General features: G+C 36.6%; 1 protein-coding gene across 1 annotated transcript in view; it reads left to right on the plus strand.

Moving 5' to 3' along the window:
- Nucleotides 1-242: 242 nt before the first annotated feature.
- Nucleotides 243-21,732, plus strand: part of LOC140159059 (nostrin-like) — a 38,333-nt gene continuing 16,843 nt past the window's right edge. Inside the window, 9 exon segments of the mRNA XM_072182388.1 lie at nucleotides 243-575; nucleotides 8,049-8,134; nucleotides 8,734-8,814; nucleotides 10,533-10,595; nucleotides 11,888-11,969; nucleotides 13,841-13,873; nucleotides 16,131-16,301; nucleotides 19,384-19,608; nucleotides 21,084-21,203. Coding sequence (XP_072038489.1) covers nucleotides 489-575; nucleotides 8,049-8,134; nucleotides 8,734-8,814; nucleotides 10,533-10,595; nucleotides 11,888-11,969; nucleotides 13,841-13,873; nucleotides 16,131-16,301; nucleotides 19,384-19,608; nucleotides 21,084-21,203 — 948 coding nt within the window. The 5' untranslated portion in view covers nucleotides 243-488.

Genomic DNA, 21,732 nt, shown 5'->3' on the forward strand with positions numbered 1-21,732 from the left:
GTAACCCTAATACATTTTTACATTCATTGAATGACCTTTGAAAATTTGGGTACAAAAACTCATACTCTGCAACTTGAGGTCAAATTTAACACTATGAGTGTTTAATTGAGGTTATTGAACTATGCCATTGGGATGAGGCCATCGTGGTCCATAGTGTAGGGTTGTATGTTTATCACGGGCTTGTTTGCAAGATATAGCTGACTTGGATGTGTGTCTCAGTGCGCTGCTTGACTGTGTGATTAACACAAGACTGGGGATATACTCGAAGCAGTGACTGCATGCCTTGCTATATTAAACCTATACCATACACAAGTGGATATATATTGTGCAGGTTGACTGAGTATTTCTTAATGTCACTCCACAGCAGGAGCTATATATATATATGATACTGTGATCATACTTGAATTATCTCTAGACCAGATCTGACTATCCTACCATATGCTATGCCGATGCGTAGGTACTCGTTATCGCAGTCCAGGGCTTCAAACATGTTGAAGCGCCGTAGTACTCACGGAGCGTTCACGCTTAGCCGTGATTTTAAGAAGAAGGGGACTCACTTCAAACCGGCATTTATCGTAAGTTTACTATTTCAGTTATAGTTGAGCATGCAGTGGTTTTAATGCATTGGTAAACAGGTTTAATTGTGTTGAATAAGGAAAAGACAAGATAGCTTTCTGGCATACCAACCTAATAATACTGAGATTTTAGCTTAATGGTGCAGAAAATTATGCAGGAAATTATGATCTTCTCTAAAAAATGGATATAAATGGAAACTCTAAATAGTACTAGTGGATTTGTATTGGGCTTTGGGCCATGTAATATTACAAATATGAAAGTACAAGTGCATTAGCTATATTAGCAATTACCCGACTCTGAGCAATGACAGGCTGCATTAAAAATGGGGCATCTGATGTTGGCAGAAATGCATGGGGTCTTTTAGTGACTGACTGAAAATGGGAGTCCCTTAGAAATGGGAGTCTTTTGGTGAAAATGCTAAACATTATTATGCAACCTGGTCTTTTGGTAACGCTTCTTACAAAATGGAACCGTTTCACTGATTTAATGCGCATTTAAATTATACACGATCAACAAGTATGCGGGCTTACGGTGATTATGTGTGCTTGTTTGCACGTTTAAATACGCAAACATGGGTTATTTGTGTGCAAGATTGGAACAATTATGCACTTTGCAGTCAATTGTGAGACAAATGACTTTTTTTTACAAATAATAAAATATGATTGGATCCCATGCATCGCGTATATTCATGAGGTTATGAATAACAGTTAAAACCCTGGCCCGGGTCTATTCCACGCTAGCCTAAATCAGGTCTGCAAGCAGATCTGAAATTAGTCGCCAGTTACTATTGCCTTTGTAGCTTGTTTCACCAAGAACCACGTAACAGCCACTCCCAATCTACAGGACAGCTGAGGCGCCTCATGCTTTTGCCCATGTCACAACTTTGGTGCTCACTTTGCAATCATAATTATATTTTCAGAGTTGCAAATATTTCGCTGAAATATGTAACATACATAAATAATTTAAATTGTTTATAATTTAGAATATGCACAAAAAGGTATGTATCCAAATAATGTGGAAATACGTTTTTAGTTAGATTATTGTACATAGGCCTTTGTGATTGTATCATTTACATATACATTTTGTACCACTGTAAACTAAACCCCCTAAACTGCTGATTTCAATACACAAATTAATGATACATCTCTTCACGCGGGTGACGACTGCAGATGAATTTTTTGCAAATTTTTGTGAAAAATTAAAAAATGTCAGAATTGTACATTTTCATGACCATATTTGAAATCAGCATGTAAAATGCATTAAAAAGAGTACAAACAAGCCTAGTATTGGTTCAGTGGTTCTTAAGATAACTCTTGATATTTTGAGAAAATTTCGCGACACTTTGAACTTTTTATTTTGAAATATGTCTATAGCTAGCATGCAGAGCATAAAGCAACTCTATTTAGCCTATCTTTAATATCGCACTAGTGTATTTACATGTATGTAGTGGATCCACTTACTCCCCCATTCCAGAAAAATACAGAACTATTTTTTTTGGATGCAAGAAATATTATCCGGTTTTGCCAAATGAAACATAGCCTTATCCTAATCCTTTAGGTAGTCCTAACTGACAAGAAAAGTCAAATTTTAATATTTGGTCAATTTTTGGAAATAAGGGCCAAAAACATGCATTTTTAGGGTGTTTTTCGACCTTTTTCATTTTCTGCGACAATCAGGCCCAAAGACTTGAACAAAGGCTAATTTCAAGTTATGCATTCTAATTTTTGGAAAACACATTTTCCAATCTTTTTCATAACCATTTAGCAAAAAATAACATAAGATATTAAAATTATGAGCTAACTCTTAGCCTATACTCAAGATTTTGAATGCTTAGACTTGTGCCAAGTCTTACAATTTTGTCACTACAATTGTAGGAAAACATATGCAGACCTGAAACAGGGTCTTTATAATAAAAGGAAAAGCTGAAAATGCTCAAAAAACGCTGAAAAACAGCATAAAATTGGGGTAAAATGACTCAAATTGGGCTGAAAATAAAAGAAAACACATAAATTTCAGGAATAAAAAAAGAGGATATCAGCTGAAAAGAGGAAAAGTTTCAAGTCTGCATATGCAAAATTGCATGTTTTTGGACCATCACCATCATATCTCAAATTGCAAAACTATTAAAATTTGACTTCTATTATCAGTTGGGACTAACTAAATAAAGGATTAGGATTTAGCTATGTTTCATTTGACAAAACAGGATAATATTTTTTTAATTTCAAAAAATTAGTGCTGTATTTTTTTTTGGAATGGGGGAGTAGATGCTGTTCTGCAGGATAAGAGTTGACATGGGCTTTCCTGAAGGTAATTGATTTAGTGTGGAGGAGATATGGTTAAGCTATTTATTATTACTCTCTTGGCTCAAAATCGCAAAATGAACTTTACAGGTTAAAAAGGGTACAGTATGTTATATGTACTTTGGTTTTAAAGAAATATCTATACATGATCACATATGTCATGAATAGGTCCTCTGAATATGGAGGGGGGAGTTGTTTACAGGAAAAATACTTTTTCTTGATTTAATTTAACTTTGATTGAGAAATATTGATGGTGTTACTTTTAAAAATGTTGGTATCGTTTTGTAGCTAATTATGTCGAGGACATGGTGGTTCAGTGGTTACAGCCTTGGATTCATAATCTGAAAGCTTGTTCGATGTGCGTGGGTTCCAGTCCCAGTCCCACAACCGTGTTGCGCCCTTGGGCAAGGTGCTTTGCCTCGCTTGCCTCACCCCACTCAGGTGCAATGGGAAGCTGTTAGGGGTAGTCACAGTTGTTGTACTGATGAACCCTGAGCCATTTGTAGGCAGCAAACATGGTTCCGACAAATTCTAATGACGGCGGAATAAATGTAAAGTGCTTTGAGGATGTTTACGGCATAAAGCACTATATAAATATTTACATTTTATTTTCATTTATGTCCTCTTTAAAATACAAACAAAACTCATGTCATTTGGATGTGTAATGAATAAGTTCATGTCCGAAATAGTCTGGGTGCGTCATGGGGAAGAGAGACTGCGGCGGAGGAAGCACAAAAAAAAAGTGAAAAAGATGCAGTGGCGGTGCCAGGATTTTTTTTTTTATGGGGGCATTGAGGGGCAAAGTGAATTTCAGGGGGTACACAATCAACAAATTTTGCCCAAAATTACCGCAAAAAGATCGTAATTTCAGGTTTTTACTGGGGGGAAACAGGAGGGCAAGAGTTCTGTCTGGGGGGACCCCCGCATGTCCCCTCGTGGTGCCGCCACTAAAAAGATGCCTACTTTAAACATTGGATCTTAAAAAGTATCTATCTCAGAAGTCTCAACTTGCACAGGCATTGCAATGAAAAACATATTTAACCAATAGTATAAAAACAAGTAACCAAAAATGGAACTACATGTAATTGATTTGTTTAATCAAGTGCTAATTATATTAAGACCGTTTCCTCTCCTATCCTATCGTACATTGCAATATGGATAAAGGGTTATGTCATGTTTAGTATTAAAACTCTAGACAGGGTTAGACTTTGTGAAAGGCATAATACAATTCATTAATTACTGTGGTTATGGTCTTCCTTACACATGTTCCATGTATCTTCAATGTCTGTCATTGGTTATTAGAGATAATTGGCCAAGCGATTAAGATATTAACACTTTTCTTTAGTGTCTAATACTCTAAGCTCAGTGTGAATGTGTGTGGGTGTGTCGGTGTTTGTTTGCCTGCAAACGACGACACTATACACAAGATTTTCACATTAAACCATGGACCTACCTGTCAACGAGCACTGTCCTCAGTTCGCGGAGGTCTGCTGTAGGTCGCAATTTAATATATGTCGGCATTTTTATAGCGCCTTTTCAATTTATTCAATACGCTTTACATATATTCCTCTGCCTGTAGGATATATACCTTATGGCAACGGCACCAGTATGACTCACAGTAGCTCAAATGACCAGTTGCGGATCCAGGGGGACCAAAGGGTGATGCCCCCTGTAAAAATAGGAAAAGTAGGAAAGAGGGGATGCACCCCGTAAAAACGTAAAAAAAGGAAAGGAGTGAACAGAAAGGGAGAAAGAGAAAAGAGAGAAATGATGATGCAACAAGCAACGTAAAGTGTCTTGCCCAAGAACACAACTTGTTGCCCCTGATGGGGTTTGAACCCGCTACCTTGCGGTTATAAGTTACTAGATTTCACGGTTCTCGGGTTGGGAGGTTCTCGTGATAGGCCTATCTCTAATTACCCAACACCCGTTACCCATATTATACTTGTCCTGACTTTTCAAACTACGATATTATGTCGATATACGTCTCCCATGATTAAGACACAACTTAATCAACTCTGTTTTGTAGCTGTAACGCTTACTTCGGTACCCATAATCGTTCGCCTCTTCCAAGCCCTGTCCTGCTACCACATTGGAGGACCCAAAAATACCCCGAAATTCTAGTAGTGTCTGAATGTAGGCCGTCAATTCAATCGGGAGAAATGTGAACGCAAATGGGTTATATAGGCCTTACCATAACTGATGATATTTATGTTAATCATGTCTTGAAAATAGACCTATTGGTCCGATAAGATGCACCTGTTAGTCACACTGTAATGCTTTCCGATGCCCGATGCGGTACTCTGCGCACACCCTAGTTGATACTTCGCAGTAGCTCACCGTGAGCACGCGATATCGCACCACGCGATAGCGGACGGACGGACACTCTATTATGATACGCTCCAACTGTTAGGCCACCATGCATCAGCTTTTGTGCATTAACCCTAACCCTCCTGAATGCTACAAAATACTACTTGATAATATGCGCTGTTCGTGCATGCATCCCACGTGGTGTGATGACGCAATCGCCCTAGTGATATATAGGCACGGTTTCGCTGGCCAGCGAAGCCCAAGACCCGTGGCAAAGTGTCGCCGACCCAGTGCTTGGCATGCGAGGGGTCTCGGGTTCGAATCCCGCCCAGAGCAAACAACTTCGTTCTTTCTTTTCTCTCTTTATTCTTTCCTTCTTTCCCTTCCCGTCGCCAAAAAGCCCTTAGGCGGTTAGGGTTAGGTTACCACTATCGAAACTCAGTATAGGCTTCCTTAACCCTAACCCTCCTGAATGCTACAAAATACTACTTGATATATGCGCTGTTCGTGCATGCATCCCACGTGGTGTGATGACCCAATCGCCCTAAGTGATATATAGGCACGGTTTCGCTGGCCAGCGAAGCCCAAGACCCGTGGCAAAGTGTTTGCTGACCCAGTGCTTGGCATGCGAGGGGTCTCGGGTTCGAATCCCGCCCAAAGCAAACAACTTTGTTCTTTCTTTTCTCTCTTTATTCTTTCCTTCTTTCCCTTCCCGTCGCCAAAAAGCCCTTTAAACGCGGTTAGGGTTAGAATAATGACCATAGCTGGTAGGCAAATTTTGTACCATGTATCATACATAGCTATAAAACCACAAAAGCTGCAATTTTGGTCCTCGGTATGTTGATTGTAAACATTGTTTCAAATGTCCTCAGTTTGATGGCAATACTCAAGTGCAGCGATTGCTGGTGTCAAAGAGTGTAATGCAATAACTTTGATGTTGTCTTCTCTCACATCATTCTTCCATCTTTTTTCGCTTCCTTGTCTTGTTCTATGGGGGTGGGAGCAAGGCCTAAGTACAGTGACGGGTCCCAGTATTTGAAGGGGGGCTGCTGATGAATTTTGAAAGTGAGGCTGTTAAAGGTCCGTAACCCGATCGACAGCATCATCCCCGATTTTTTCATTGTTGATGAGGTTTTGGTATCACATAATAGATACTATTTTTCTCATTACTATCCTGAAATTTGACGCCCAAGTCGATGTATTTCGGAGAAATCATGAAACACAGCGGTTTTTACAGGTTACCAGTTGTTCGCATTTTACACGACACAGGAGTTTTGGGTAGTCATAGAATGAAATCGGAATAGATTAGGAAGACTTCACCCCAGTACCAATTCGTCCGCAAAAATACATCAAATAGGCCCCCTAATGTCAAACTATAGATGGCGCAATAATGATATAAAACAAAAAACAAAAATAAAGAAATACATAAGAGGCAAAATAAATTTAGGAAACATGACCTATATTGTCAAGCATGATACGAGGAATATGAAAAAAATTATGAGAGCACCTCCCCCCATTAAAAAATTAGTTAAAAAATAAAACAAAGAAAAATCATAAATATGTGAAAATGTGCATCATATAGCTAAAAATAAAGAAATAATTAAGTGAAGTAAGTACAGCATGGGCTATCTTGTCAAGAATGATAATGAGCGCAGTGATATGTAATGTTTTTTAAGATTAATCAGTATGAATAGAGGGTATAAAAGTGTACAGCGGCGAGCCGGTTTTCAGTGCCAAGGCTAACACTTCCTGTTTCCACCGGGCCATGAGCCCGGCCGTTGTATCGAGATGCCTGACCAGAATGCAATGCACGCGTACCAGTGTATTGGCTTGCTAATATGCTAATTATTCACATTTATGCTGAAATTGTTCCTGTTTTCTCACATAGATTGATAAAGGGGATAATATTTGACATTGTGTGTAAGTTTGAAGAGAATCCATATCCTAAACCGATAGGGTTACCCCCCCTTTAATGAATTTTTTAAAAATAGAAGCAAAGGTCACTGAATCAGCCCTGAGGCCGGATGGTCCTCTTGATATGCCAGTGACATTGATTGAATACTAGTAGACCATTTCGTCAACAGTCATTTGCATCCTTGTAGTTTTTACTTAGGTTGACGAACTTTTAGACCGTCATTACCAGCTACAATGTGCAATATGTCATGTGTGTGAAAAATAGTTCAAGGCTTACTTACAGATTCTGAGAATATGAAAAAAAGATAATATTAATAGCTATAGATTCATTTATAGGCCTATTTAATCAAACACTTTTATCAAAAAGGAAATGTGCAAGAATTGTGCCAAGAACAATAGAACATTTGGTGAATATAAGGGCAAGGAAACTGGAGATGTTTTACTAGTTTACCATAATTGTACTGTACTCATGTAGAGGAGCCATTTACACCCATCATGGGGATTTTAGATAAACCAGTAGTTTCTCCTGTTCCTTGCCATCATAGCTTTACAAAAACTGGCGTTCCAGCACAAGAAAAGCTGAGGATTTTCCAGGGATTCTACAAGTTTAGGGTATAAACACATGTTCAAAATGTGATAAAGATACATGCTAAAATGGCATTACTGAAGCAGTTGAGTGGGAGCAAGTTATGCAGGTGTAGATTTGAGCATCAGCAGTTGCTTTCTGGGCATAAGGTTTAGCATATTTGCACCACCACACTTAGACGTAAAATGGGAAGCTGTTGGAGATAACCACAATCTTGTGCAGTAAGAATGTATATGGTTGAAGTGAATTGATTAATGATGTATTTTGATGTATCCAGGTGGCAGCTGAAAATGATAGTATTGAAGTTCTTGCAACTCTTTGTTAACGTTGTGTCTGTCTTTTTGTTTGTTTGTATGATACAGGATGAGGAGGGCTACGATGAGCTGCGGAAGCACATGAAAGTGGCACATGACTTTAGTAAAGATTTATTGGCAATATTAGCTGAGAGGTAAGTATCCAGCTCAAAGACAGATTTCTGCCATACATTTCTTCATACTATATAATTTGGTTCCCCTCAAGTTCGGTAGTGACGTCAATGCTTTTTTCGTGGTTGCGCCACAAGTATGCTGACAAACTGTTAACTCAGCACAGAGCGAAATACGCATGTATGTCACTACCGAACTTGAGGTGAACCAAAATATAGTATCCAAGGGCTTCTTATCCTGAAGATGACAAAATAATTCAACAAATTTTGAAATAGGAAGAAACTAATAAGAAACTATTTGTACATTAATACACCAAATTCTAATATTCTAAATACTTTTTAGAATATTATTTTATAAAAAAATGGTGACCATGATGATGATGATAATGATAATGATGATAACCATGATGGTGAGGATTATCATAATGAATTCTGCGATTGGGATGAGAAGCTGAAGGAAAAGACGAAAAAAAGAAGAAAAAAAGACAAGGACAAGGACAATAATTAATTTGACTGATAACTGATGAATATGTTTTCAAAGTGATCACCTTATGCAAATTTATTTAATCTTTTATGTTTTCATGATTTAACTAACAGTAATACTCATAACTTTTCATTTTCAGGGCTGAATTAGAATCTACATATGCTAAAGGTTTATCTAAATTAGCTACCAAATCAACAAAAGCTTCAAAAGATACTGTGGGGTAAGTAAAAGAAGACCAGGGAGCAGGGAACAAAAAAAGCTTAAAAAGTACTACTTAGTTTGTTTTTTTGACCAAGAACAATTTCTAATCAAAGTAATGGAGAGCAAAAATTAATAGCCTAACATCCTTTTTTTGAAGATGATTGCAATGGATAAATCAAGGATAATATTGAGAGTAAAGGTTGCCCCTGGTTATGGGTATATAGAGTTATATTGATATACAGTAGCACAAATTGGTCATCATCCCTGTTTTATAGTTTCAACCCTTTTGAAAAGTAAGGTGCAAAGAATGTGCATAGTGTACAGGGTATCACTGATTGAACTGTTCCATCAGAAATTTATTTTTTTCAGTATTTTTTAATTCTGAAGCAAACAAGATTGAATAATTTATGCACTTGTCTAATAAGGCCTAAAAATGTTTGATTGGCATAACATGCATAACATAAGAAAAAGGGTAGGTAGGTAGGGATTAAAAAACAAACAAATTTACACACACTTTTAAAGCTTTAAATTGTGTTTGATAGAGGCCTTGGAACCTTTTTTTTTTAAATTTTTAAAATTTTTAATTTAAATTTAGGGTCTTGCTTACTTTTAGGGTTGGTCGGGTTACCCCAAGCAAACAATTTTTTAAGGCCTAAGACAGCTTTCATAGACTTATTTTAATGTTGAAAATTGACAGCTTCTTTCTTGAAGTATCAGATTTTATGGTGACAGTTCATTTTGAATTCTGTCCACAAATTCTTAGCAGTCCTGTACCTGAAGTATCAAGCATTGGGTATTCAGTGGTATTACATGCATGAATGGTTCAATGCACAGTATTTATGAATTGTGGCCAGACTGGATTTAAAATGAGGTGTGATTTTCAAATTGTTATAATTCCAGATCGGAGGGGCCTTTCAAAAAAATATGTGGCAGCTGCTTTAGCACGCAATGGGCTATTCCATTTGAAATGCATACACATCATTCCTAGTTTTTACATACAATAGTTTTAAAATAAATTTCCCCAACAAATTTGCCATTTAATGAATTGTAGAATTTCTATTTTCTAGTGGAAATTGTTGAGCCCTTGTGATATATCAGACATCATTACATAGTTTATCACTTTTCTCTGTTATGGAAGGCGGTGTCATTGCATATCACAGTGAAAGCAATAAACCATCTGGAATAGTAATATTACATTACCTATATCAAACACTGAATATTGGAAATACTATTCTAACACACACTCACCCCCACTCACAGACACCGACAGTCATTATAAATTTATTACCAAATGAATACAAAGCATTTTAGATTTGATAGATTTGACATTTTCACAATTGTATTGATGGAAATGCTTAAAATAGATTCTGATCAAATGTAATTTTGCTGTTTTCATAATGTTGCTATTGAATTGTATTGATAAATCATATCAAAATATTTTTGTTAGGAATATTGCCTTGTGTTTTGAATGATGCAGGGCTGGGAAAGGTCCTTGAGTCGTGAAATCAAGCAAAAAGATTGCTTTGTTGAGGAAATTAGTTTAAGTGTGCAATTTCCTTTTTTCCTCTGTGACTTTTATAGCAAAATCAAAACCATTCATATCACAAGAATCATTGTTGGAAGCATTGGAGCTGATTGTGTCAACTGTGTGTAAAGTGCAGTGATTCTATGCTCCGATTGTTTTTATTTTTCTTGTAAAATTTAACATGGAAATACTACTTGTTTTTTTTCCTTCAGATCTTTGATGTCAGCATGGAATATAGTTTGTGTACAGTTAGGAGCAGAGGCTGAAGCACACAGGTATAATAGTTTATACCAGAACTGTAGCCAGTGGGGAAAGTGGGATGTAGGGACCCCCCCTGATGCCAATTTGAATTTAAAAAAATGTCCACTTTTTTTGGTAAGAATGTTGAAAATCTGCCCTTTTACAAAGGAAAAATTCACAAAAGATCCACTTTTTAGGTAAAAACATTCAAATCAGCTCTTTCTTGAAGGGAACATTTGCATGAGGTCCCTTTTTGAGCCTCCCCCCTCCCCCAAAATAAATCCAGGCTACAGGTCTAGTATAAACCTTATAATGAATGTCTTAAATCTTGAGACATCTGATCAGAACATATTGTTTTAACTTATGGAGAGAAGTATATAATATAACCTGTTTATTTCCCGATATATTATTTAATCCATCGTGCATCTGTGATGCCATTGTCTGTGACCAAGGGATGGTATATTATTAACAGATATCAATATCAGCTACAGCCCCTTGAAGCTATTTTACTTCTTACATAAAACATGACTCACCAGGGAAATGACTTCATTCGATGAAGATTAAATAATGAGATTCTTCTGATGTGAATGCACATCTCTTCTTTCGATCATCATAAAAAAAACAGTATAAAAAAAAAGAATTTGAACACTGGTTTTGCCAATATCTCAAAAACAATATTAGCGACATCTGACTCATTCCCCTTGATCATGTCACATATGAACAGGACTTAATTCAATCTCTGTTAAGCACAATGTGAATGCACGCTTAATTAGCTAATGAAGATTAACTATCTCTGGTGTGAATGGGGTCCAGAAAAGTTGTACAATTGTCTTTGTTGTGAGAGAAGATTTACGGGTGCACACAGGATTATGTTTATGAAACTTTTTGAAAACTGAGTAATTTTTACAGATTTTTAAAGATACCTGAATTCCTTTTACCATTTCCTTCAAGCTTCCAAAAATGTCTTGCCAAAACATGATCCTGCATGCATCCTTTCGATGATTTTAATTTAAGTGGAATAAAAGTATTTTTTCTATTCAAATCATGCAGAGGGCATCTCCTTGGAACCCCCTTTCCTGATTGCCCAACTGTGTGCAAATGTAGTAATGTTTTTTTCTGAAATGAGGATGAGTAGGCAAAGAAATGCACAAATTCTTGATGTTTTTAAAGCCAGAGCCAGAGTGGATGATAATTTTAAATTGGTATTTTAAAGTGGCATATATGTATGTTGTTCACATACATATATGCCACGGTCTTTCTAGTATAGTAACAATACATGCGATCATTAAGTAATATTATCATTTGGTGTATCGTATGCAATTTTCAGGGTTTATGGGGAGATGTTACATGAAGAGGTTCATAAGCCGCTGAAGCTTTCTGTCGACCAGCAAGTCAAGAATAGAAGAACGGTAAGAACAAAATCATTCATAGTCTTTTATATCTCATGATATATAGTAGTTTTAACTTAATAGATTTGAATAGAAAAAATACTTTTATATACTAGATTAAAATCAGTTGTAGCGCTACGGGGAGGCAAGGGGGGCATTCCCCCAAATATCCAAATATTTTTCTTGCCCTCCCCCCCCCAAAAAAAACCAAATGACGTACATTTCCACTTTTTGTGGCAATTTTGCGCAAAATTTGTTGATTTTCCCTGACATTCACTTCCCCCCAATGCCCCCCACTGTAGTTAATTGATAGTTGGGTTATGAGAGAAGGGATATTGCTGTAAAGCAGTGGATTTGGAACCAGAGAAATGTTACCCATGTTTGCAGCACATCCCTGTATGGCCATTTGTACGGATTCCCCCACTGACTCAAGTGAGTATCACAACATGTTTGGCAAAATATGTCCTTAAACCCTGACTATAGTCCATATATCTCCGGGGGTACTCAGTACAAATGACCATACGGGACGTGCCGCAAACATGGGTAGCATTTTCAGCCTTCTGGTATATCAATGACCCCTTTTTCAAAGCCTATTTTGGTATATGAATGGGTCCTTTTTCAAAATTTTTTCGGGAAAACAGCCCAATTTTTCCTTAATCTCGACAAAATTTTCCAAATTTTCCCAAAATTTTTGGAAAATTTGTAAAAACTAAGACAATTTTGGGTAAATTCGGCCGAAAATTTTGACTTTTGGTATATCAATGGGTCCAAATTTCTTGAAAAATTGGTATATTTATGGGTCTACTTCCAAAATCTCAGCGGCACGTCCCTACCAAAACCAAACTTGAGTACCCCCCCGGGATATATCTACCTCGAGTAACCAGCACTAGCTTTGAAGTTCAGCGTGTGCTGCATTGGCTTAGCGTGGTTTCTTGTGTGTACATATGCAGCATGTTGATCGCGAGATTTAAAGTATGTACACGCACCAAGTATAACGCTAAGCTAACGCAGAACACGCTGAACTTCAAACCTAGTGCCGGTGATTTGAGGTAGATATATGGACTATACGTGCAGAATGCAAGTGTAATGTAGGTTAGAAAGCATGCATGCATGTTTGTTTGTTTATTTGTTCACTTACATGTAGAGTAATCATGAACAATTGGGCTATGTGATATTGTATTCTAGCCAAACAAGCTATTTACCATCTGTTAATGATTAATATCCTTGATGGAATATGATAGATATGATAGATATCTAGAACACAATGCCCTGTGTCAAGTTGAAGGAACTACAGGTTATAAATCAGAGGCAGAGTATACCCAGCAAAATATTTTGATCAAAATGTGTTAAAATATAACATTAAATGTGTGGTTATAAAGGCTAGGAAATGTAAGTGTTTGGTATGAAGAAAGCAACCTTTTAAATACGCTATTGTAAAATTTTTTTTCAACATTATGATGTTAGAATGTTCTGCAGCAAGTTTTCAAAAATGTTTTTGAGTAAACTTTTCTAACCTTGTGATTTTTCTCGCAATTGGCTGTGAAAACATTTGTGTTCCAAGTGAAATTTTTTTTATTGTTTTGATTTTGACAAAGAGCCTTAAGTGAAATAAGACAGATTTTCCATATATGTATTTGCTTCTTGTATCAATTATATGTATTTCTTTCATTCTTACAATGACTAACTTATTGATCATGTCTTGGCCCAGGTTACATGTTATAGAATTCTAGACTAACTTACTGAGCTTATCTTGGCCCAAGTTATATGCTGTAGGTTTCTTGACAGTCATTAATTAATTAGAACACAAAAGTGTTCTGAAAGAGGCCTGTCATTGATAAAACAATTTTTTAATTACAACATGACTTTGTTTCTGTATAAATTGAATTCCCCAGAGCATGGGGGACCGTCGGGAAGCTGTTTTAAAGGTATTGCAGCATGTACAGGATCGTATCGTATCTATGAATAATTATATTCAAAGCACATATTTAGACTAACAAAGGTGTACATGAGGCACATATTTGCGGTGAATATAAAGATATTAATATCTCACCTTTCTTTGTGTAAAAGAAAACAATGATATGGAAATGTGTTAAATTTTGGAATTCTTAATAAGCAGATTTTACATATGGGTGTCAAAATGTCATTGAAAATCACAGAGAGGGTACATTGCAAATTAAACATCTTTTCTGCAAAAGTTCTCTTAATGATGATTTTTTATTTATTTATTTATTTTTTGACAAAACGGGAAGGGTGATAAGATAATAGGGTCTCTATTCATGTTTTTGGGTCCTTCAAAATAATTATTTTCATGAGATTGAAACTGATGTATCAGTTTCAAAACTCTAGTTTGAGTATGGGACACATCAAAATACTTTAATCTTTAATTGTTAATCTTCTCCAGGCAGCCTTACATAATATCTTGACCCATTCATTATTAGACTTAGTTAATGGTTATGTTAGGCATCTGACTCATACTGGTGTGATGCATGCATGATGGTGTAGATCATTATGGGCTGACCCCTTATGAGGCTTGAGTGAATGGGTTATCTTTCTTTTTTGCTTTGTAGGGCACACTAATTACCAGTATGTCATTTTTGACCCTTAAATGTATCCAGGTGGATAGGGCTATTCCAGTTGAAATCCATACTCCCCATATGGAAGACATGACATTAATTTCCCACACAGGGGGTGTAGATTTCAAATGGAGTCCTTTATTCAGGTAACTCCATTTGATATTCACACTCCCTGTGTGGAAGATTCAGATCATGTCGTCCATAGGGGTTTATAGATTTCAAGCGTAATATCCTAATGTTTGACTAAATGCCATAGTGTTTATAATCTGGACCCTGGCTGCCAGTAAGTGACCCGAAGGATATGATTAGAATTGAGAATTTTACAATTTCCCAACAGATTTTCATGCTAAAAAAATTGTTAATGGCAATTTGGTGCTTCAGGGAAGTGAGTTTTTGATGCAGTGTATTAATGCTTTGAATTTTAATTTATGAAATCTAATATGCCCAAAATAGCTCTCCTTGAGCCTTCAAATAGGCTAAAACATAGGAGCCTAAAACCTCTAGACCCCCTCCCCCACCGATCCAGGTGTCTGCAGGAGATAAGTGTTACATGTGATGTGATCTTCATGTAGTTTTTTGAAGTTCTTTATCATTGGAAGTCATACAAGTCAAGTGAGGCAAGTTCTTAAGGCCAGTCAGAACCTTCAGGTCATATTTGTCCAGTTTTGGTCATTTTGCTTATAACAGTTTATTTCTGCAGGGTACTACATTGATCTGATAAGAAGTGAGTCGAGGAAGCCACTGGTCACATTTATATTTCCATATATGTATTGCAGTCATTGACTTAGACAAACATTAGGCCAAAACAAAAGTTTTGCACCATTTCCCCCCACCTCTCCTCCCAGGAAAAAACCGCACATGTGGGGAAAATGAAACCACATAACCCGTACCTTTCCCTGTGAGTGCAGACTTTATTTTTCTCAATATTTTAATACAATCACCACTAGCTCAAGCACCACTGCAACTCGCCTTAAAGGGTGGATCATTATTGAATGGTTATATAGAAAATCAAAATTGCTTTTACTGGAGGTTGCGAATACCGTCATTGCCAATTGGATCTATCTGATCGGATGCACTGCGTAATTTATGCTTCACAAATAAAGTATATTTATTTGGAAAAAGATGGTAATATATATTGTATTGCATAAATGTTAGATCATATTTAGATGCTCTGGGGTAGAATGTAGAATCATTTCATATATAATCAAAATAGTTAATTCTCGGTCATGAGAGCACATATCTACTGTGTTCACTGTGTCTTTCATGGAATCGCAACACAATCGCAACCTTCGAAGATTGTGCGATGGCCACATTCGAAGACTGAAATTGGTCAATTCTTGAATGGTCACACTTATTCTATAGTATGTGCTTAACGTTTAACGCAAGTATCTGTGTGGACCGAGTGGGCTCAGATGATCGATAATTAGATATTTTTATTATAACTAGATTTTTTAATTGGTATCAAAATACTTGGTTGCACTATAATGCTTTTTACAAAAACCCTTTGTTTGCTTGTTTGTTGTTGCTTTTTCTGTTACATGATTCAAACTTAATATATAAAAACTAACATTCTTATGTTTATTTTTTTATTATCTTGGTTTCATTTTAGGTTGAAGTCACGGTAGACAAAGCAATCAAGACATTACATGACAAGAAAAATGAGTTATTAAGAGCAAAGAAAGCTACGCACACCAAGGCTAAAGATAGTGAACACATGGCAATACAATTAGAGGATCCTTCACAACGAGGCAAAATCTTATCTGATAAAGAAGTGTCTAAGGTATGTAGCAAGGATGCAAGTTTTCCCGATTTTATCCGGACCTTTTTTATTTTCAATTTGAGCAAAGTTTTCCAGATAATTTATTTTTGTCATTTTGGACTTATTTTTCAGCTTGAGCAACACCGTAAGCGCACATTTACCAATCTTGAAATTTGAAATATCATGTGTTAAAATTTGCCAAAGGTACAATTTGTGTCCCCAGACATGACAATCCAAGATGGTGAGCTATGTCAAAGACATTATACTCAAAGAGTACCAACTCAAAATTGCCCCATGTGTAATTACTCTGGTGTTTTTTCGACAAGAGTTTCAAATCAAAAGATACTTTGCATATTTAAGCTTGAGAGTACCCACTCAAAATTGCCCCATATGTAATTGCCCTGGGTATTTCAACAAGAGCTTGAACTTGAAGGATAATTTGCGTATCTAAGTTTGAGCGTTAAAAATGTTAATTTACACACAACGTGTTACACTTACAAGGGCTATTCCATTTAAAATCCACACTACCCCTGTGGAAGATTTTGGAAATAATCTCCCACAGTGGGAGTATGAATTTCAAATGGAATGAACACATTAGCAGCTCCATTTGAACTTCATACACCCTCTGAGAAAGATTCAACTTGAATCTTCCACTGAGGGGAGGCTGTGTTTCAAATGGAGCTGCTATCGTATTAATTCCATTTGAATTATACTCCCCTGTGGAAGATATTTCCAAAATCTTCCACAGGGGAATGTGGATTTTAAATGGAATAGCCCAATGCAAAGAATAACATACTTTGAATCACAGTTTGCCGACGAGCGCATAGCAAATTTATCCGGAGGTACACTATTTACCCTCCACGAGTGACAAGCAAACATGGCGGAGTCTGTACTCTTTGTCTCTAATCTCTGTACCCTCCATAAGTGACACACATACTAGACTAATTCCAATCAGCCGTCTACACTTCGCATCCCTGTGTATGCTTCGTAGTGACGACTGATTATCTTACAGTCGATATTGTGACGGACTTCTGAAAACTATTCAATGCGACTTTGGTTGTGCGCCGTAGCGTGACTGACTAGCGGCGCCCGTGTACCGCGCTGCTGTGACAAGATCGCGCTCTGAACTTGTAAAAACAACAAACTTGGTCAAAAGGTCAATTTGGACACAACTGCACATGCTCTATGCCACAGGAATCCTATTGCAAAATCCGTCACTTTTTCCCACATAGTTTTCTCAGTCGTCAATCCAGACGGTTGACGACTGAGGGCAGCATATACATGGCAGAGTTATCTTTGTCTCTAATCTCTTTGCTCTCCATGAGCGACAGGCAAACATGGTTCTACCTCATTTGGCTACGTAGAGTTAAGCGCTCTCTTGCCTGATTCTGTGATGGTTATGTATTATATTTATTTGACTATCAATTTCATGATCTATTACTTCGTTTTCACCCGGGGGGGCCACTGGTCATTGACAAGGGGGTATCATGCGTGGCCATGGAGTTTCAAAAGCACCCTAAACAAGTATGTGCAACGACTGAAAATACACCCCTAAATAAGTATAACAAGTGTAATATCCTACCCTAAACAAGTATTGGCGTTTTTTTACCCCTTAGCAAGTAAAACATATATTTTCGACACCCTAAGCAAGCGAGTAATACTACTTGAAGCTCTATTTTCATTGATTTCTTTAATAGGCCTAGTAACTCAGAATGGCTATCCTACCAGGGCAGAATATGGCTATTTTAAAATTACAAAATAAACGTTACATTATTTTAAGCTGATTTATAGTATCAGAGAGCCTAAGAGGGAATTAAATGAAAAGAAAATTTACAAAACTCTAAGAAAAAAAAACAATGAAGAAACGAAAATAGAGAAAAAGAAGTCAAGAAATGTTTTTATATCATTTTTGTAGGCCCTATTAAAGTTTCGACAATTTATTCTCCATCTTCCAAATATTATTACAGACCTACAAATCATGTTTCAAAGTGAGACAAAAATCATAAAATAGTGGTCAGATTTTTTTTATGACCTAGGCCTTATTGTGAAAAGATGAAAAGTGCATATTAATAATTTATTTTAAACGCTTAAAATGACAACAATTAAGGCCTACTTCTGGAAGGAATCGGATGAATAATAGTGGTATTATTTCATAAGTTGAATAAGTATTAGGATGAAAATAAGTCGGTAAATAGCGACTGAGATGCATGGTGCTCAATCAGTTCAGCCAAGACTTGAAGGATTCGTGTATGACTGCAGAATTTGATACCAATCCAAAAACGTATTTTAATACTGCACCATATCCATCTTACCTTTTAATATTCATTTGATGTTTTCACAATTTATTCAAAAGTTTAAAATTTGTTTTTTAAATAAAATCAAGATCACTTATTGTGACCAGTGTTGTGACAAAATTCTGACAAAAATCTGATGCTTTTGATCGACGATAATAACATGCATGGTTTTATTTATTTATTTTGTGTATAATAGGTCACAGGTCAAGTCAATCAATCCTCTTCAGTAGATATTTGTGGTTAAATAATTGTATACAACATGAAAATTAGCTTGAAAATCTTTATTTGTATCCATAATACAAGATAGAAAATTCAAATAATAGTAAAAATATTTTAAAATGAAATGAGAAACTTTGGACTTTATAAAGGAGAATTAAAACTCTTAAAATCAGAGTATACACGTGCTGTGCATGTACATTGTACATGTACTGCATGTGTACATCACCATTGAATGTTGTAGGGTTGTGTAGCATTGAATGGGTTAATGGAAAATATTAACAGGGCCAGCTGGGCTAAGTCGGCAATCTTTATGGACTTAAAGAAGAGACTAAACAGAGAACTACACAGTCAAGTCTAGGGATAAACATGAAGGACATGAAAAGGACTGGAGTCTGGACGGACCCTAAATACGTAAATCTGTTGTGAAAAAGATACCCTTTTCTCTAATTTCCATGTTTTTGACACCCTATTCACGATACGCACGTACAGTGCCTGATCGTGAAAAAAGACCCTTTTTACGTGATTTTTTGGCCACGCATGATACCCCCTTGTCAATGACCAGTGGCCCCCCCGGGCGTTTTCATTACCAGTTACGATCAAAAACAAAAAAGGCTGAAGAGCAAGCAACTAAAGCTGATATGGATTACCTCGAGCTAATCAAGAATTGTGAACGTGCCAGACACGAGATGGATAGGACCCTGGTTCGAGCAGTACTAGCATTAGAAAATCAAGAACTGGAGAGAATCACAGAACAAAAGCAGATGATAACAAAGTACTCTGAAGGCTTAGCTGCTATAGAACCAACACTCCACACAGTAAGCTTTCTGTAATAGTGTTTAAGCCTATGCTTAGATGTGTCAGCAGTTTCATCAGTGTTATATAATAAGTCTTAGGCTATAAAAATAAATGTTATGTCTCAAAGCCCATGGCAGTTTCAAAAATGAATGCAAAATGTGGTGTGTTTTTTTTTGGGGGGGGGGGTTGAAGATTTTTTTTATACTTAATTTTGAATTTTAGATGTCATTTGTGAGTGTTCAAAAGTGCACAGCATACAATTGTGATTTATTCACACAATTGAAGTATAAATATCAATTGTTTTGTACCTAAATAACTTTCCTTTAAAACGTTTCTCAGAATTTCGTGATTTTACGGCAAAAAAAAAGGAAATAAAAAAATTAATTTGCCATTTCAGCTGAAATGGATGGGTTAAGAAAAGAAAAGCGAACATGCACATAGGTTTGGAGACATAATATTTGCTTTGTTTAGCCTTAAATAAAATTGAAGAAGTTTTCTGCCTATAGATTGACCCAGGACTTCAGGTGTACAATGTGAATTGGCATTTCACTTAAGTCTTTGGCAATGGGCATTGACCCCCATTCGAATTTGATGCAAATAATTGGATTTCCTCCATCGGTTCCATCACAGGCCTGGGGCATTAAATTATTAGGTACACTGAAATTCAACATGAAATAAGAATTTTGAACTCAAACATTTCTCCTCTAATGTTACCCGTAGTAGCTAATGAGTGTAGCATTTTTTTTGCTGTGACACACACCACTGAGAAAAGCACTCTGCTCCTTGTGCCTGCTTAGTATATAGAGGCATGTACAATGTGGCAATCATCAATGCTGAAACTTTATTAAGAATTCAAATATTCAAGTTTAAATTATTTTTGCCTTTACAAACCACTTTGTATCACCTTATAGATCCGTATATAGTAGGGATACACCAGATAGTATACAAGATTTAGTTTTCATCAGTGTATTATTAGGTGACTATGTTGTGAAAAACAGGAAACTTTCATTAACTTGACATCTTTAAATGTACCCGAGTAATCCTGCCATGTCCATATTAAGCCTGTGTCATTAATCAAAGCTTACTGCTTGGTAGCAGATAGCAGATACATTAAGCCTTTTATAAAGTGTCATTTTGTGCCAAACATACAAGGTTGGTTATCCAAAGTACAAAGCTATGTGTGACAAAGCTATGCGTGATGATTACACCGTCCTTTATGACACTTATTGTAGATGGTAAATGACCTTTTATGGTAAATGTTTTTGATATGTAGAAAGCAAAACAATGGTTATTAAAAAGTGATCATAATCAAGGATTGTGAGTAGAATTTAGGTAGATCATAGATGTAAAACAAACCAGAAATGTTAGTCTGTATACAGTGCATCAATGACCCAAGTGCCCACTGCCCAGTGCACTTTCACATCAATTTTACCCTCAGTCAATAATAGGTTTGTTTTCTTAACAATAATTCCATGTTAATTTTGTTCCTTTTCAGTGTATTGAAGAATTGAGTAGGGCGGCATCAGCTATCAGTGTGGATGGTGATATCGTAGCAATAGCCAATGCAAAAGGCAAAGAGGCTAAACCACAGGACCAACTATTATATGATTCATATGTGAGTAGTACTGTCTTGAGTTGGGGTACATACAGGGGGGAGGTGATATCATAGCAATAGCCAATGCGAAAGGCAAAGAGGCTAAACCACAGGACCAACTATTATATGATTCTTATGTGAGTAGTACTGTCTTGAGTTGGGGTACATACAGGGGGGTGGGTAATATCGTAGCAATAGCCAATGCAAAAGACAAAGAGACTAATATAAACCAGGGCTAACAATTATATGATTCATATGTGAGTAGCACTGTCTTGAGCATGGGTGGATACATGGGGGGTGATATCATAGCAATAGCCAGTGTAAAAGGCAAAGAGGCTAAACCACAGGACCAACTATGTGAGTAGCATTGTCTTGAGCATGGGTGAATACATGGGGTATCCCCCTCTAAAACTTTAAAGGGAAATCCCCTTGGGCTCCCCTAGAATGCCCAACAGTTTCGCATTGGCCTTACAGCTTCCCGTTTATTCAATGTCCCCAAGCAATGCTGCATTGATATTTTCTGGAGTAGCCTGTCTCTTTCAAAAAACTA

Source organism: Amphiura filiformis, chromosome 8 (genome assembly GCF_039555335.1).
Source record: "Amphiura filiformis chromosome 8, Afil_fr2py, whole genome shotgun sequence".
In the NCBI taxonomy this organism is placed as follows: Eukaryota; Metazoa; Echinodermata; class Ophiuroidea; order Amphilepidida; family Amphiuridae; genus Amphiura; species Amphiura filiformis.